The sequence below is a fragment of the Dermacentor andersoni genome, chromosome 10 (genome assembly GCF_023375885.2).
Source record: "Dermacentor andersoni chromosome 10, qqDerAnde1_hic_scaffold, whole genome shotgun sequence".
NCBI lineage: Eukaryota > Metazoa > Arthropoda > Arachnida > Ixodida > Ixodidae > Dermacentor > Dermacentor andersoni.
Genome location: NC_092823.1, coordinates 82,263,264 through 82,282,798, shown reverse-complemented (window position 1 = coordinate 82,282,798; position 19,535 = coordinate 82,263,264). Strand labels below are relative to the sequence as shown.

The 19,535-nt window shown below is 46.8% G+C and overlaps 1 protein-coding gene across 2 annotated transcripts in view; it reads right to left on the bottom strand.

The window, feature by feature from the left end:
- LOC126544174 (putative diacyglycerol O-acyltransferase Mb3761c) overlaps positions 1-19,535 on the bottom strand; it is a 560,147-nt gene that overhangs the window by 27,787 nt on the left and 512,825 nt on the right. For both annotated transcript variants that reach the window (XM_050191407.3, XM_072284905.1), the window contains 2 exons: positions 5,618-5,965; positions 413-636 (listed from right to left, as the gene is read on the bottom strand). In XM_050191407.3, the coding sequence (XP_050047364.2) occupies positions 430-636; positions 5,618-5,965 (555 nt within the window). In that variant the 3' untranslated portion in view covers positions 413-429. The remainder of the gene's footprint in view (positions 1-412; positions 637-5,617; positions 5,966-19,535) is intronic.

The window sequence follows — 19,535 nt, the reverse complement described above, 5'->3', positions numbered from 1 at the left end:
CCATCGCACGTATAGAATCCACGTGACGTAGTTCTTAGCGAAAATGATGTACCTTTTGAGCAGCTCGCCCCTGTCAACTTCATTTCAGCGTTGGTTAGCGATTTAATTTATTTGAATAACTTAAGTTTGGCGCCAAAAATCTTTTCCTTCATCATCTGTCCTTAATGTATCTTTTGTTCTCCGCTCGTTGACCATCAAACATGTGTCTTACCACGAGAAAAGACTCGTGCTATATGGGGCTTAGGTGTACGTCAATGATCACGCGAATCTTTCTGGAATATATAATCGCGATGTCTCTTTCTGCACAGATTTACCTCTAAGAGGTTCTCCATAATATCGGTGAAGCAATAATTTATTCGGCACGTCCACCGGTGTGACGGTGTGCCGTTTGCACATCTTTTCCCCTGCTTACGTGCGGTGCGGCCTTAGTCAGTCGTCCCTAATGGTGACCCCTAGAAACGTCCTCGTCTCCGGAGCTCCGGGGCTCGGGTCCGCCGACCGGAAGACGGGCGACGACCCGGTGGTCAGCGGCCGCGTGGTGGACACCACTGCTTGCAGGCTGGCTCGCCGCACCGTGACCGAGAGGGCGCGACGCCTCGCAGGCCGCCGTAGTTCGCCATCCAAGTCGTCGTCTTCCTGCAGGCGCATTCCCGGTGAAAAAATTAGTGAGGTCGGCGGAGAACGTACGTGCATATAAAGTATCCGCAATTATGCGCAGCAAGGCATACAACATTTCTTTCCGTTCAACCACGAGAAAAGTGCAAGCACTTAAAAGAGACTAAAGATACCCCTTTTTGTTTAAAAAGATGTCAGCCGTCACAATGTTCCTAACATAAATGTAATAAAGCTGCTCCCTCTCATTGCTATCAACCAGAGCGTCTGCTGACCCCAGTCTTGGATACAGTGCAATAAGGTAACATTGCTGTTCCGCGCTCCAAAACATATTTCATTATAGGTGTTAAATACAGTTTCACAAAGTAAGAGCCCTTTCACACGGGTACTCGAAAGGATTTTGAGCAAAAAGACTTCTAACGAAAAGTAGTTTCGTCGGCAGACACACGACAGGGAGCGATCTCTTTTTCAGAAGCGGTCTTTTGTGGAAGCGGAGTTCGTCGATCTCTTTTACGGCCGAAAAGCAGTAGCCTCGAAACCAGTGGGCGCCAGCAATTATCATTTATCAAATGAAAATAAGCAACAGCGTATTTTTCCGTCCCTTAGGCTCATCATAAAATATAATTTTGTCTCGCAGAAGGGCGTAGTAAACCCAGTAAGAATCATTTTCTTCTGTACTCTCGTAAGCAGGTGGAACGGGTCGGGGATGTCACGTCGGATGCCATGTCGGATGTCACTACAGCAAATCTTTACACCAACGTTTTTTAATCTGGCGCTGTTAAATTTATTCGAAAAACGTGTCGTAGAATAAGGTTTCACTTGATATCTCGAGATACGTCACTTTATTTCGGCCTACTTTGCTTCGAGCTCTACCGCCACGCTTTCGGTGGCGTGTCTAGAAGGAAACCCTAAAATGAGATCTCCGGTGTCGTGTGTCTGCTGGGTAACACGTCTTCATTAAACAGTTTTTTCAACTTGGTCGTTCAAAGTCTTTCAAAAGACTGCTTAGGTAAAAGAGGTTTTGAGTGCTCGTGCGACAGAAGTAAAACTGGTAATTTGCAGACAGAGGATTCTGCATTTCGACGTTAATAGCATTCCTATTTTTCTTGAAATTTCGCGAACGCTGTGCACGGCACACATTCTGGCATGCCATACACATGCATGATGTGAGATACTCTAAGTTGGTTAAGTGGGGCATCGCAAAGTCAACCCTAATGAATGCGCTTCGCCGCTCATGTCCTCACAAGTGTTTGTCCAGTTTCCTGGAGCAGGAGGATCGCCTGAAACATGCCGGTTTTACGCAGTATATGATCACAGCTGTGGCCGAAGGTCTCCTCAAGACCGTAAAACGCGGGCGACAGGATGAACAGCTTACGTCACCGGAAATTGCGCGAGGGAAGCCAAAACGCGCAATAATGCCGTAAATCCACGATATCTCACACAGACCGAAGAAGATTGGCAATAACACAAATGTAAGCGTCACCTTTTGGGCGCCAATCAAGCTGTCCAACTTGTGCAAGGCCAGCTACTCTGGTTCTGAGAAACACAGTTGCCGGACAAATCACAAGGAAGGCTATGTTCCTTGTGAGAACAATATCGTGTATGAACTACCCCTGTCGTGTGGCAAAAAATATATCGGCCAAACGGGAAGGTGCGTAAATGAGAGGCTGCGTGAACGCGCTAATAATGTGCGAACTGGATGAGTGGGGCATCAGGCTTTTCACTGCAGAAAGCATGGGTGCAGTCCCATTTATAAACAGTGCTCGGTGATAGGAAGAAGCCCAACGCAAACAACACGTGAGATTCTTCAAGCGGCGAAGATAGCTAGTTTGGGGAACGGATGGGTTACGCACCTTCAATCGATTTTTCAAATAAAAGAATTCAATTTCTTAAATGTGACACAGAGGGCGGCTTGCTGGAGATAGAATTTTATAATTGCAGTTACAAAATTTTTTTTTTTTTGGCTATGCATGGTCGCATTTTTCATCTTAGATATCATCTTAACTTTCCATTACACATGTCTTGTTGCTGTCTTATTTGTTCAAAACCAGTACATATACGCATGCGTGCGTTGCTGCTCTGCCCTATATATATATATATATATATATGTGTACCGCTTCGTAGAATAAAAAACAATTGTTGGAAGTTAGCGCGATGTCCGCGTCGTACTTCTGTCTTCCGTCCCTTTTCATGTGCTATAACAGTAAAAGTTATGGAATACCAACATGCCCAAACTTACCCTATTTCAAGATATTTTTGATATTTTCTCCAACTTCTGTGAAGAAAAATTTCTAAACATTTGCAGATAAATAGTTCAACATACCTCACTGCCCTTGGCAATTCTTTTTTTGCTATGTAATGACAAATGTACATTATGAAATACCTGTCACGTAGTTTGCAGAATGTGGCCTTTTGATCGAATTAAAAAAAGAGTCTTGGTTTAGCAAGTAAGGCTAAGCAAGGATTGCGATAGCAACTTAGAAGACAACTATACGGAATAAGGATATTAGTTTTATTGGCCGTACAAACTTGCAAGCATCCACTAAGTAAACTAACAAGCATGGTGTCACGCACGAACAAGCAAACATGGACACACCTCACTCGTCGACCGCGCAAACTCGCTGTCGAAACGCTAGAGTCAGGAAGCGGGGCAGCAGCAGCGAGCGAATTCACCTTCGTGCTGCCTCTCATTTGAACGCGAACGAAACAGCGAAAACAGCGCAACGCACTCTCTGTCCCCCTCGCAGATTGCTTTCAAGATAGAGCCCGTGCCGCGGCGCCATACGCAGCAGGAGCCATACTAGAATGCCCTTTACCCCTCCCTTCCCTCCCTACGGTGCCGTGAGCGCGACGGATGACGCCGCGCTTCCTCCCCGCTTTCCTACCTTCTCGTGCGAGATTGAGCCACCATCGCCGGCCCACCATCACACGCTTTTACTCACACGTACAGCACACGCAGCTTGCTCACGATGTTATTGCACTTGGACTTTATACCGAACGCGACGGCGATGGCGATGGCAGGAATGCGCCTGGAGTGTCCATACAATTGCTATTTTGCTATCACCATAAAATAACATTGAGATTGCAACTTGCAGCAATATCGCTTTTTAAATAGTGGCATCGAAGAACTTTTTTTTATTTAAGCGGAATGTTCTTGAGGTAACGCATTTGCTTTAGTTCAGTAGATGGACTAGGCACATTACAACATGGCAACAGAATCTTACAGTAAAGGGTGTAAGGTGTGCCAGTTAAGGAAATAATTTCCTTTTTAAGAACAGAAAGAGTAATTTTGATATATAAATGTTCAATTGTGAGCCAAGGGCACATTTCCCACAATCATTTACCTGATGTTTAACTGCGAAGGTCTTCCAGACATTTCCTGCCGCTGTTCCGTTTGGTTTGTTTGGTTTGCTTTGGAGCAATTAAGCGTGACACACACATATTCAGGGGCCTTGCCCTCCTGAGCTCAAGACGACAATGTCACAAGATTTTCAAGAATTTACTTCTTTTCCTAGTTTTTATTATTCTGACGGAAATTAAGGCGTCCCAGTATTCTAAATGTAGCATAAGAAGGAGAAAACCCTCTTAATATTCAGACTTCGAACATTGGAGCACGACAAACATAGTCACTAATACAAAAACAAGTGCACCGGCGGCATGAATCAGCATTGCCATTCATGATTAATATTTCAAACGCTAAAAAGCTGAAAATGTTCATTAAGCGACATCCACAATCGTAGGCGCAAGACGCTGTCCTTACAATTTTTTTGTATGAGGGCTGATATCAGGTAGACATGTGTCCACGCCCATTTCTTAAGTAGAGTTTAGCGCCATTGCTAGACCGCTCGTTTCGGCATATCATTTGGAGCCTATATTCTTTATGAAATGAGGCACTTCTTGGTAGTAAACTTGAAAATGAAGATGTTTTATTTAAAGAATATTACTTACGAGGTATGTCCCTTTGGGTATCTATTTTGCGAGGAACTTTACTCCGTTGTCTTTAGAACTTTCAATAGTCGGGGACAAGTTGCACCAGTAGACTGTTGATATAAGTAATAGTACCGCGTCACCCACGCATTTTTTTCGCGACGGCACCGTAGGGATACGTCATCACGATATGTTCAGTTCCCTGGCAGTGTGATTTGTCAAATTATCTTAGAAATGTTTCGGCCGTATGGAGCGGCCTACGTGCACGTAATGAAGCACGAGGCTTCTGTAGAGCTCGTGCGTTCTGCCAGACAAATGCCCACACTTGCACCAGTGTTTGTCTCAGAGGCCTAAATTTGCATTGTGGCTAACTGGTTCGTTTTTATTAATTTAATTATAATGTAAATGCAATCGGACGACTGTGTTAGCATAAATATACAGCTCGAAAAGAGAGTAGTAAATTAACACGACATAGAAAATGATAAAGTAATGAGGCAAATGAAGCAGAAGTTACAAGTTTACTTAACTCAATGGTAAAGCGTGGCTTAATGGTCCGATTAACGTTCAGGAATTGCGCTCCAAACTCCCAAGAACTGACTGCGACCTTGAAACGATAAACCAGCGAGAACCGGAAAAATGAAATATCACTAAGGATACTCTTGATGTCGTTATCAGGCACCACATGACTCCTCTGCGTAGATATTCTCATAGAGCCCATGCCACAAGGGCTGGCGTTTACTTGCAAGCGCGGGACCAAATATTATTTATAGCGCTAACAGCTGACCCATCTATCCCACAAAGAAACACGAACTACTTATCAGTTTACGAGTTTTCTAGGTATCGCAATTTATTTGCGGTTTATACAATTTAACATGTCGGAACCTTGGCTCCAGGTGATAGAAAAATCTCTAAGGCCACCAATAGCTGACACATTTGAGCACACGTCAGTGTGACGAAGCAGACTAGGTTACGTTTGTGTTTTCTCAGTTATGACGTCTCCGGTCCTGCCGCAAAGCCGCCATTTGTCGCCGAACCTAACACACACGGCAGGTTCGCTCGCGCGCATGCGCAACATTACCTCAACGTCGGCGTCCAGAAGCACGTTGTCGGCGACCGACTTGCGCCGGCGCAGTCCGATGAGAAGCTCGGAGAACTCCTCCTGGAGCTCGCCGAGACGCGTCTCCAGCCGCTCTCGCTCCTCCTCTTCCGGTGTCGTCACCGCCGGCGCCGGTGAGCGCGACTGAGGCCGCTGTGGCCCCCGCGTCCCTTCTTCCGGTTCCGGCGTGAGAAGCGGTTCTCCGAAAGGAGCCACCGCCGTGACGCTGTCGCCGTTTGTGGGCGTCCCGAGGCTTCGGGCGCGCAGTTCGTCCAGCGCGTGCCGGACCCGATGCAGTTCGTCCTGGACGTTCTGCAGTTTCTGTTGTAACTGTCGATAGAGAAAGAGGCAAAGTGCACATGGCTTCCCTTCGCGCTTAGTGGTTGCAAAAGTGCGCGCGTCAAGGTACGTCGTGTCAGGTTGGAAGTGGTGCATACCGGCAGATTTCAAAACGGTACACGTTTTTACACTACGAATTGTTGCTAGAGCGACCATTCGTGGAAAAGGGTAGAACGATATTTTACTAGCCGTCCGAAGTTTGAGCAGCAAAAATGTACTTTGAGGTCCGCAATGAATTGCCTTGAAGGTAGTTCCTTCAGCGTAGGAAAGCTGGATTAACGCGTCATCGCAGAGATCCACCCTACATACTATTAAACTTCCTGATTGAAAGCGGTATTATATCTGATGACAAAATAGCATGCCGTTGTTGCCTATACTCATTTCTTATGCTCATTAACTTATCTGTTGTTTATAGTTATGTTATGTGATTGGATTGACTTGATTGATTGCCTTAGTGACTGATCGCAAGAACTGCAGAACGTGCTTTTTTTTTCTTGCTGTGCTTTTATACAGACTCTTCAAACACACCAGCAAAAAGTGCTTCATTTCGGAAACGTTTTTCATGTTACCTTGTGCTTACGTCCTTTGATCCTTCAATAATGTGTATTGTGGAGGAGGTCGCGATACCACAGTTGCCAACATTTGCAAGTTCATTCAAATCAACCGAGCACATCTCTAAACACTAAGTACATGAGCGCCCTATTCGCTTATGACATTATTATTTAAGAAGACGAATTATAAGGGCATTGGGGGTCCCCTGTTCGTTTATATTGAGAACATTACGCAACTGGTCACCACGCGGACAGCTTCGACATTGTCAACTGCATCGTATGTAATGGCGCGCAGTATCTAATCAACTAAACAACATGCTTTCATGAGTAATCCAGCTGGGGCAATATGGCAAAATTATGTTGATCTGGCCTTTTGCTTTCGCGCTAAGCCACAAAGCCACACACGTTCACTGTTGCTCCTATGCTGCCAAAATTTGCATGCAAGGGTGACTTGGTACTAAAATTTGAACGTATATAGCCCAACAAAGAACGAGACAGAAAGGCAGGCGCTATACTCCCGGTAGATCCTTCATCCGCGAATGCGCCAAGATTTCACAGAGATGCGCAAAAAGCACAGAAATATCTACAATGTGGCAAGCACGTTGGTACGTCAGAAATGCGTTTATTCAAAGGTTTAGGAAACATTGATGTTCCCAAAAACGAGGAGTGTGCAGCACAAAGTCTGCTTATTTGTAGCCTTTGATAAATAGTTTTGAAAACAAAGAGAAGTAAAACGATACAACATGCTGCCGTTTGACGGATAACAAATACATTTATATTTGCCGTTTCGGTTGGCATTGTGTTGACTAAAACGCCGTGACGCCTTTACGCAGTACTTGTCGCAGCCTGTCAGCGTAAGCTGGGCACTAGGCGATATTTCCCGATGGAAAGATCAAATTGCGTATAAAACAGCTGAGTGGAACTCACAATGTTTCCTTTTTCAGTTATACATTAGCTCATAGCAGTGGACATCAGAAAAAGCGCGATAACTGCTGATGCACTAACCATCAATTAGAGATTTTTAGTAATGTCTAAAGTGAACACTTCTAGGTATACATTGCAATTGTGAAATTCAGGCTGCTCAGGGTACAAATTATGCCCGCTTGTTAGAAACTCCGGGGCTAGTCCAAGTGCTGACATCTTCTGGACCTTGCGCAAGAATGCATTGGCGCTACACAGACCATTTCCCCACGAAGCCTGCCTTTTACGCAGCGAAATTACCTGATTTGCTTCAAAGCTTTCGCACGCGACAAAGCTCTGGAGACAATGCAAGCGTGCTTGCCAGTGCTAGCTGGCGTGGGCAGAAGTCTGAGTGCGATTGATGTCAAGCACTCTTTTAATCTAGACGACTGCAGAGAGAGCCTCAGTTTATCAACGAAATGATGCGCTCGAAGGCATTTATTCGTTATTTGTTGCTGTGAGGGTATTTACGCAGTGCTTGTTGTTTTACTGCGTGATTTTGTAGAGAATAAAGCCTGAGCCTGGCATATCTGCAGGGGTAGTGCACACGGCTATACCTATACCCCGACTTGTTAATAAATGTGTGCTGTCCTTTGCTCAGCTTTTGGGTAAGACAACAGCAGCATCAGCAGTCACGGTCAGCGAGATACTAAAGGTCCGCAAAAAAAAAAGAAACATGAGAAAAGTAGCTACGCTTGAATAAAGAAGTATTCAAAGTCCAGATACAATGCCCTGTTTCAATTATGCCTGCGAAATTGCGTGCCGAAACAAAATTGCATTAATGATTGTTTTCAAAGCAAGGCCCTCTTTACGTTCGAGCCCCCCCATTGTTTCAAAGATGACGACTGACGCCATTAGAAGGAAATCAATATGAATGAGCTAAACCAAATAATAGTATTGTATTAAAGACTCTGCTAATGTAGCACACTACTGTGAAGAATATATCTAAAGGAACGCAGTATAATACCAAGAGCTCGAATATCCATATGCCAGGATAGCTTCTCACTTAATCTGACGCGGCTGCAAAATTAAGCCCATACTAAAGCCCATACTAGTGGTACGTTCGCCATCAGTAAACGCTCACGCAATAGATAACGTCTCAGGTGCCTCGAAACAGATAACGAAATGCACTGTGATTAGGCCGCATGTGACTGCACTTGTATCCCAGTGCATAGCTGCATACGTGTTACCCTCCTTGCACCAATATGTTTTTTGGAAAGCATAGGCTATGCTCGGATTAGGACAACAACTACAAAAACTCGACGGCATTGAACACACCATATACACCGACGACATTACAATCTGGGCTGCAAAGGGCAGTGACGGCCAAATCGAAACTGCCCTACAAGACGCCATTGACGTCGTAGAAAATCACTTTGAAGGCACGGGACTCCACTGTTCCCCTGAAAAGTCGGAGCTTCTCCTATACCGCCCCACACTCCGTGGACGCCCTCTACGGGGCTCCACGAATAAACGCCAATACGAGGAAATCGAACTCAACCTGAGGGATGGCAGACCCATAGCCGTGGTCCCTAGCATCCGCGTTCTTGGTATGACCATAGAAGCCCACGGAACTAACCCTACGGCTATCTCCAAGATCCTTCGACAGACCGCTAATACATCCAGACTCCTGAAACGAGTGACCAACCGACGAGGGGGTATGAAGGAAGAAAGCCTCATCCGCCTTGTCCAATCTTTTATCATCTGTCAGATTACTGATGTTGCGCCTTTTCTCAACTGGTACAAAGCTGAAAAGACTAAACTGGACATCATCGTCAGAGGAGCCCATAAGCAGGCCTTAGGACTACCCAACCACACCAGCACGGAACTTCTACTGCAATTAGGTATCCACAACACGCTAGACGAGTTAATCGAAGCCCAACGTCGTTCTCAACTAGAGCGGCTTACCCTCACGGAAACTGGCCGCAGCACTCTAACCAAGCTGGATATCACCTACCACCGTCAACATGGAGACAAACACCCAATACCACGCGACATTCAGCAATGAATACACGCCGACCCTATTCCCAAAAACATGCACCCAGACCACTACAAAGAACGCAGGAAGGCACGAGCTACCTCCCTGATCAAAGCTTATGCCAACACCGCGGGCGTCACCTTCGTCGACGCAGCTGAGTACCAAGATGGACGGCGCTTTGCGGCGGTTACCACAGCAGCCGGCTTGCTCCGACATGCTGCCAGCATCGTTACCCAAAATGCCGAGACGGCCGAGGAAGTGGCCATCGCCCTGGCCACTCTTGACACAGCCTGTCACACCATACTGAGCGATTCTCGAGCAGCAATCAAGAACTACATCAAGGGTCGTATTTCTCAGCAATCACTCCGTATCTTACAACAAGTCCCACATTCGTATGAAAATCAAATCAACCTCGTCTGGATCCCAGCACACGCCGGCGTTGTCCACCCGCACCTCACCAACCTCAATGAAGTTACACACTCCGTAGCACGAGGACTAGTCAACCGTGCCTGAGAGGGTGCAGGTGCACCTGCAGAACGCGACCGCCTTACAGGATACAACGACCTTGTGAAGTCATTTTACCTCGCAAGAAGAACCTTCCCCACCCCTCACCACAAATTAAACAGAGCACAGGCAACCACCCTTCGCCTGTTACAGACAAATACATAACCCTCCCTCATACGCTATCACACCATATACCCCGACATCTACCCGAGCCAGATGTGCAAGGTCTGTAAAACTCAATCAGCAACACTCCCCCCACATGCTATGGGAGTGCAAATATCAATACCCAGACCTTAATCCCGTGACCCTCTCGTCGAGATGGCACGCCTCCCTGCGCAGCTCCCATCTCGACGACCAACTCTGGGCGACTCAGCAGGCCTACGAAGCGGCGAAGAGGCAAGACTTCAACGTCCCATCGTGGGAGGCCCCAGCCGACTAAACTGCTGGTGCTCATTAAAGTTCTCTCTCTCTCTGTTTTTCTCTGGAAAGCATGAAATAATTTTTTGGCCAAAGAGAACACGATATCTTTGTTCTGTATTTGTCATGATGTAGGCTAACATGCCGTAGCAAGTGATTCGGTAATTGACACAGGCTCTCAATGTAAGAACACGAGAAACTGTCGTTAGGCATGGAAAGGAGAGCTACAGAGGCGACACCAACGAACTGTGTAAATCAGTAGCTGTGTAAATTGCGCTACCGTTTCTGGAGTCTCACGAAGACTAAGACTTAAAGAATCAACGTTGGGATCGCGGCATCGCATGACACCGGCAAACTAAATCACCCTTATCATCCATGTTTGTGGTCGTTCAGTCGCGACTGTTCACCAGATTTGTGATGCTGGCGTTATCCATAGATTGAAAAATTGCTCCAGGCGGTTTGAACAGGAGCCGAAGGAATGGTGTTGGCTTAACTAGGACTTCCCCTACGTGGGTCGACTATTGCGACTTGCAATATATGCACTTTCTGCAGTATAAACAGGAGCGTCAGGTTTTATCCGACACTTTCAGGTAATCCGCTGGATGACTTAGGCTCAAATTTCGCCCTCAGATAGCAAGCTGCCGCGAATTTTTTTCATAACGCGCTTTTGGTAAAGACCCCGCCCTCCTCCCCAGTGTTCTGCACAATAAATGGAAAGTGGGTATCCTCTGCGACGATACACATCAAAACAAGTCGCTTTCACTGCAATGAAACGATGGCGCCCCCTGTCACAGCCATGGTGAACACCATGCATTCGCTGTACCTTAGACAGATTGCACCACCGTTTCTTTGGAGCGGAATCGAAGCTTTTTGACCGGCACTGCAGGAGACGACATCGACTTCAAGTTTATTGCTGATGAAACTAGTAAGCAACGGCAGAAAATGCGATAAAATTTCAAGCTCACTAAAGCTGTTACGTAGCGAAGTTTGAGCGGAAATCGGCAAATGGTTTAAAAGGCAGAGTCGCTTATAGCTGCCGCTCTTATTAATGCAGCAATCAATACAATGACTAAGCCTCACAGTGCCAGCTTCAGTGGTACTTTGAGTAGCATTGAATATCCTTCCCAGCTTTCATGCGATTATTGTTTTAAATATTACCTATCCATTTACTTGCACTCAACAGGTTCGTCCGTACTCTAAGATGCTAACGATTCCTGCGCCTCTCCACGAATTTCACCTAACAGTGGCCCTTGATTTAAAATAAAGGTATTAAATGTGAGTAATAATCGGAAAGTGCTGAAGCACCTATCATCGCAAATTATTCGCTGCACAGAAATAGCGCATAATATCTACTACTAGGCAGCGTCTGATTGTGTTATATTGCGCCATCTTTAAGGCTGCTATGAACCGGCAATAAAAACGGTAACACGTCCCACTGTCCTTGAAGGCTTTCAGAGAAAGCAGTTTCGTGGACGAAGAAAGAAATTGAGGCACATACTTCGTAACACAGCATTTGTGAACACATTCCGAGCTAGAGCAGTTTACTTATTGAGCCTTTAGACCTCCTCGTATAAGCACACATGCTAATTGGCGGGCACGATGATGCAGTGGGAATAAAATTCTCATCCGTCTGATACCATTCACACGTCTGTTCGGAAAGATGGTCTTTCTTTCTTTCTTTAGTCTTTTTTTTTTCAGCGCTCACGGTTTTCTTGTTTTATGTTCGCAGTTTCACTCATACAGGCAACAGTCGTGAACAATACCTTTGGTCCCTCGTTTGCGCGCCGTCGCGACGATGCGGTGCGTTGGAATTAAGGCCCTTCCAGTGGTCACACTCTCTGCACCTCGGCTTTGAATAGCAGAACGTCGTCTGCATCGTAGAACTGGCGATTCTGCTGATGGCGGCCATGGTGCGGTAGCAGACGGCAAGAAAAAAAAAAAGGAAAGGGAGGAAGGAGCGCAGGCAGCCGAGCCGGAATAACAGAGAGGTGATAAAAAAACAGGGAAAGAAGGCAGAAAAGGTAGAGTGTGCGGTGTGTGCGTTGGAGTGGCAAGAGAAGGGGAAGAGAGGGAATGGAAGAAAGAAAGGAATCTAACTAAGACGTGCATCTACTAGGCAAGCAGCACTACTACGGCAATGCATAATGAATAGGGGGGGCAAAAGCCAGCGTTCGTACAGCAGACGACAAAGGAATGTCGTTCCGCGAGCCGCACTACGGCGCTAGCCTTTTGTTCACCGTCCCCGAGGGCAATTCGCACCGACCTCTGTGGCGTAATTACGCGGCTCTCACATCAAAAGCCCGCCAATAGGGAATTAGGTGACCGAGCATAGCGGGCGAGAAAGTCACCACGCCAGGACACCTGAAGCGAAAGCTGGAGAAGCAACGAGCGAGAACGAGAACAAAAGCGAACACTGTCCGCGAAGAGCACCGCCTACGCCGTTTGGAATTATCGTTTTTTAAGGCGTACATTATCTTATTTGCATATCCAATTTATTCTCGTAAGTTGCCCGTGTCGGATCTCTAGAGTATCGATTTGGTGGCAGAGAGGAACTTGCGAATTTCTCGTTAATGTGTCACAGTGTGTCGGCGAGTACGGGTGCCGGCTTACACTACTCCCGTTTCACTTTAATTTGTTTCAACCGTGCATGAAAAAAGAAAACAAATATACAGCGAAGGAAAAGAAGCAGCCCAGGTATAGCTACAGTGACAACACACGAACACTTCTGCGTTCCGGAGAGCACCTCATAACGGTCAAAAAGGCAACTGACCTTACATACACACTCAGTGAGCAGCCGTGTAACAAGGAAAAACTGACGTGAGAACCGCCACAACAATGCGATTAATTGTGTTCCAGATTAGACGAGCCAATTAAGTCTGTGGCGTGACGCCTACACCCGCACAATGTATTGATGCCACATTGAACCAAGAATTTCAATCACTTACACAGAACCCGCAAGCTCGGATGGCTGTGCGTTTTTGGACACGTGGACATTTTCGTGTTTCAAAACACTCCTGTAGGATATGCGAAAGCTGACATTAAATGAAGTAGGTTTAAAAAATTAAATTCTGCGGTTTTAAATGCCAAAACCACTTTCTGATTATGAGGAACGCCGTAGTGGAGGACTCCGGAAATTTCGACCACCTGGTTTTCCTTAACGTGCACCTAAATCTAAGTACACGGGTGTGTTGGTGTTTTCGCATTTCGCCCCCATCGAAATCCGGCCGCCGTGGCAGCGATTCGATGCCGCGACCTTGTGCTCAGCAGCCTAACACCATAGCCACTGAGCAACCAGGGCGGGTATGAAATGGGTTTAACAATAAAATGGTGTATACCATTTGTCGGTGCCAGTGCTTTATTATTTTTCGACTGGAACTGTGAATGAAAACTCTGAGGAAGCTGAGACAGAAATTAGGGAACGGCTCAATTGAAATTTCAAACGGCGTCGTGATGGGGGCAGCTGGTACTGCCACACAGAGTTAGGTACTATATCGCACAGTGTGTCGTAGAATATAAGAATGTTAACGTTCCTGCTTATTTGGAAGCACTGCGTTACTTCCAAGCTTAAGATAAGCCTTGCGTTGCCACTGTCTTTGTCGGCATAATTCTTTCACCCGTGTAGCATGCAATGTCAATGTTAAGCTTGAGCCCAACGAGCGTTAAGAGAAAGATGTAGCTTGGGGCTCTTATCTAAATACATGGGAAAGGAGATATCGTCTTTCTGGGCAACCACTGCAGCAAGACTGATAAAGTTTGTTGCATTTAAAAGAAAGAGATAAAATGTAGTGACAGTTTATATCGAAATTTCGATTTATGGCGTCAATTGCTTTCTAAAAATTGTTGAAAATCGCGAATTATCAAAAAAGGAAACTATGAAATCTACAACCCTGTATCTCAGAAATGATAAACGATATCACAATTCTGTGAATTGTATCTAATAGTACATCTAGAGTGGTAAAAAAAACTGGCGTGTAATATATGGCTCTTAAATAGATCACTAATATGTGAGCAGGATGTTGCGAAACCCTTGAAAATGATGCGACAAATTTATGGAAGATGTGAATTGATAAATCAAATTTGCCCGCTTTGGATGCTCTAACGGATGCAGTTTACAGAACTTCGACATCTGGTCTTAGTGCATAGCTACGACTTCGCAAACTTCGCCCTACCGTTTTTTTTCACTTGCCAATTTTTAATATTTCGTTAAATATTCAGGTTATAAATCAAACGTTCGCTTCCAGCAATCACAAGAATTTAACTACCTCTCTAAAATGCAATAACTTTCATTAAAATCGGCCAAGTGGTCATCTCAGAAAGGCGTTTCTGCGTTTTATATGTATTTGAATAAGGGGCATCGCAGTTGGGCCCGAGCTGAAGTTTCCTCTGAAGCTCATATTTGCTGCATGTGTGGAGTATGCTAGGCATTTATGGGTGCGACCTATTGAAAGGCACCAGTTTAGTGAGGCTTTTTTCTTATGTAATGATGCTTGGTTCATATGGCCCGTGCTCAATAAATATAAGGCGCTAGGAATGTGGCTTCATTTATTGGGTTAATTCTGACGATTGCTATACAAAACGTGGTATTAAGCGCCGAACAACAGTAGAAAAACCTTAGCTATACTTCATCTATTAGTGTTGCAACATTGCACTGACAACGGACCGTCTTAGCCCTGTGGCTACGGTGTGGCGCTTCTGAGGCAGCGGGTTTAAGGTCCCTCTATAATTTCCAAGGTAGCGCCATCTGCCGCGCGCGCCACCTAGGAAGTTCCTGTAGCAGACGGCGCCCACGCTAAACCGCGGCGCCGCGGCATTCGTGAGGTGAAAAAATATCTGCATACGCGCGGAAATAAAACCTTCTGGTGCCTGACTGTGGTGAAAAACGAAAGAAGCACCCGAACTGCTAAATTTAGTCCTTTAATTTCGAATAAGTGCTCCAAGAAAATAGCTCAAGAGAGCGTAATGAGGGCTTGATCGCCTCGATTCCGCGTGTTTACATTTCGTTCGTTGGCGCTCAATCGCCGCGCGAGCCTTGGTGATTGCTTACGCTTAATCCCGTATGCTCTGTGAAATCTTTTGCATGTAAGTGTGCTGCGTACACATAGCGCTTGCATTGAACGAAGAAGTCGTGTAAAAATGAAGGCTGACAGTCGCTTGGACCGGAAAACTTTCGACATAACGTCGCTCAAACGTGCGATTCTCAAAGCGCGCCACCCTCACAGCAACTAAACAACATACTGTGTGTTTGTGGAAACGAGTGCGCCAACAGTCTTCTTGTCGCTGAGTGTGTCTGCCGTGTAGCGATTACACGACGACTGCTGTGTCTTGTGGTTCAATGCTACGAGCCAGTGCAACTGTCGTGACATGATGAGGTGGTATGGATCGTGTCAGCGTGTCTCCTCGATCGTGTTCGGGCTGCCAGCGCGATCTGATCTCGCGGCACACCAACATCGAGCGTAGTGTGTGCGCGTGTGTGAATGTGGATGACTGTTCTCGTGAACCGTGCGCCGTCTCCGCGTAAACTCGAATCATGACGCGCATTGTTGTGTTTGTGCCTTTTCGCCTCCGTGCACCGCTAAATCCCCGTAAGAATTAGAGGGCCCTTATACGAAAAGCACGCGGATTGACCCAGCTATTACTGCACTGTGTTTTGCTGGCAATCCGCGCATCGCTTGTGGCGTTTTTCTTATGTTCATTTGCAGTTGTGTGTTTTTCATCAGTAAAATGGCATTGCCGATTACTGAAACATCTTCGAGTGTAAGGGAAACTTGGAAGGAACGAGCTCGCAGCTGTATGTAATGTACTTTTACATACTGTATTACGCTTTATTATTTGACGGCCAGTAGCTGTGGCTATGCAGTATTCGTTTTTAAAAACAGAGTAATGCAGGCACTTAGCAATATATTTATTCATATATGCAATGCACAAAATACGATTAGGATATTGGAAATTACATTTTGGACATGTTGTAAAGCACAGTTAACAACGCGCGCACAAACACAGGAAAGTGTAAAAGCAGAATTCGCTGCTGAATTTTATTTTTTATCGCACGTAACGCAATGCGGATATTTGTCAGCGAGTTAATGCGTTTCTGCCCCACTATTTACTTGCATGCTAGGTCATACTGCACTTGCTAAGTCAACGGGCTCGTAATGCACTAAAATCAGTAATCTCCACAAACTTCGGCCGTCAACATTCATGTGCGCGAATGAAATAATACTGCAGCTCTGCACACACAGGTGTATACTTTCTCTCGCACCTTCGTATCGCTCTACGTTACTTTCCTCGCATAGTCGTGCAGTTACCGACGGTTCAGTCTTTCCGTCCATTTCTATGCAACCAGAATTACCTTCTGGTTAGGTTTTGTTTGCTGCGCGGGATGCAAAATAACTTCTTGTCGTCCTCCGTCTGATCTCGGCACCCATCCGCACAGCAACAAGGCATTTCGGTCCTTCGCATCCTAGGTCATGCCGATCTATTCAGCGGGCTCACAGCGAACTAAAATAAATAATCTCCACAAACTTCGGCCCTCAACATTCATGCACGCGAGTGAAATACTATCACCGATCGACACACGCACGTGTATACTTTCTATGGCACCTTTGTATCGTTGTATGTTACTTGCCTCGCATAGTCGGGCTGTTACCGACGGTTCAAAGTCCGTCCGTGCAATTCTGTGTAACCATACTTTTCGTCTGGTTAGGTTCTGGTTGCCGCGCGCGATGCAAAATAACTTCTTGTCATCCTTCGTCCGGTTTCGGCACCCAACCGCACAGCAACAAGGCATTTCCGACCTCCCGGAACGAAATTATCGCAGCGATGTGCAAAGCACAACAGGCGAAACGCGCGCTCTTCGCCCGGCGCGCAGGAACTTTCATGGCGGCAAAGGGGCGGAGCAAGGTCACATGTCACCGATCAGCCTATCGCAGGCGTTGTCGGCTGGATCAAAGCCTGGCGGTACTTTTAAATGATTGAGGGACTTTAAGCGGGTTCCATGCCGGCCACGGCGACGGCAATTCGAAAGGGGTGAAATTCTAAAACGCTCGTGTACGTTTAGGAAACTTATGTGGACAAAACTATTCAGAAGACCCCACTACGGCGTGCATCGTAATCATATCGGCACGTGTACGTCATTATCCTTACCTCGGGGACTGCATTTCACCCACTAACAGCTTAATGTTATCAGTCAGCGCAAGACGAGCCTGCATGATTGGAACTTACTGGGATGTTACCAATGGTTCTATGAGTTGTCCGTTGTCACTGAAGCTTGCGCAACCTGGTTGCATACGCGACGCGTATTGTGTAGTACTTTCTGGAAGACACGCGGGCAGCAGCCATTACTCTGGAAACTTCGATGACTGACATCATGTAACATCACATTTTCGGCGATCGCCGACTGTGCTAGCTCTTATCGCCGTTCTTTGAGTGTAGCCTGTTTCTGAGGGCACAGGTTCGGCGAATAAAACGCTAGTTTCATCCTTAACCGTTTTGCTACTTTCTTCACCGTCACTACTACGTGACATCTGGTGAAAGTGCTGGGTACGTTCATGCACAGAGCACACCCAAAAAGCCGTGAACCAAGCAAGAACTCGGAAGACAGCACCAACGCCGCCTCGGACCATCCAGCAAGCCGTATGCTAGAAAACTTGCCCCCGGAACACTGGCTTCTCCCCGAGGAGAGCAGGATCAACACCAAGTCAGCAGCAACGATCACAATAGCAGCGTCGCCATCAACGATAGTGCTTCAGCAACCCAGGCAGCCTTCCGCGGAGGTTCATCGGCAGACCCGGAGATCTACCTTATGACATTCGAGAGGGTGTCAGCCTACAACAAGTGGAACCCTGAAGACAAGTTGCGTCACGTATATTTCTCATTGGAAGACTCCGCCAGGACTTGGTTCGAAAAACCAGAGTCCTCGTTAACGTGGCACCTGTTCTGCAGCGAGTTCCTGAAGATTTTCACAAGCGTCATCAGAAGACAAAGGGCCGTAATTCTACTACAAGCCCAAGTACAGCTCCCTAACGACAACGTTGCAGCAATCCACCGAAAAGATGACTCGTCGTTTCCGGCACGCCGACCCGGAAATGTCTGAGAAGAAATTACGCCTTCTCGTGCGTGGTATAAAACAAGAACTCTACGTCGGACTGATGTGCAACCCGCCCACGATCGTAGCAGAATTTTTGTCAGAAGCCATGACGATTGAAAAGACTAGAGTTGCGCACCATGCACTTCAATCGCCGCTTAATGTCAGACTCTATAGGAGTTAAAGCCCTTTGCTCCAGCGACTGGCGGGAGACAATCAGACAAGTTGTGCGCGAAGAACTGCGGAAGCTGTTGCCAGCGTCGCAGTCCCAAGTTAACTCGATTGTTGACGTAGTCCGACATAAAATCCAGCGGTCATTGGGAGTTCACGAAGTAAAGCCGGAATCACGACAGCCTCAGCCTAAAGCGATGGCTTACGCCGCTGTCAACCGCCGTCAAACTACCTTGGCGCGCCCACGCCAGGGTCCCGTAACGCTGCAGTTTCATCGTCCGCCACGGCCGCCATCAGCTCGCCCACCCGTCCACTAGGGCAACTACTCAAAGAAGACAGACGTCTGGCACGCTCCTGACTAACGCCCACTCTGTTACCATTGCGGAGAAGCGGATCACGTCTACCGCCGATGCCCATACCGGCAAATGGGCCTGTGAGGGTTCGCCTTCAACGCATCGCACAAACAGCAAGGTGAACGCCCACTTGGCATCGCTGACTACGTCGCCGTCACTCAATGGAGCCTTCGACGACCGCCCTATTCGCCGTCACGACGGCGCTACCTGTCCCCTCAACGCCGACCATACACTGGCCCAGCCCGGGGCCGGTCTGCAAGACCATGTCTGGAAAACTAAAAGCAGCAACCGATGGAGGTTCGGTTGCTGCTCGCGAAACTGCCGAAGATCCTCCGCCAGCAACGATGCCGAAACAACTATCTCGAAGGCACATCAACGAGACGCCGCCATGCTGGCGAAGCCTAGAAGCTAAGAATATGCCGACAAAAGAAGACTTGACGACGCGAGGTTCCAGCCACAAGTCAACACGACGCAGCCGGGATCAGATGCCAAGACCTAACTGCAACGCAAGACAAAGAACCATCGACCTCTACGTGCTTCACGACTG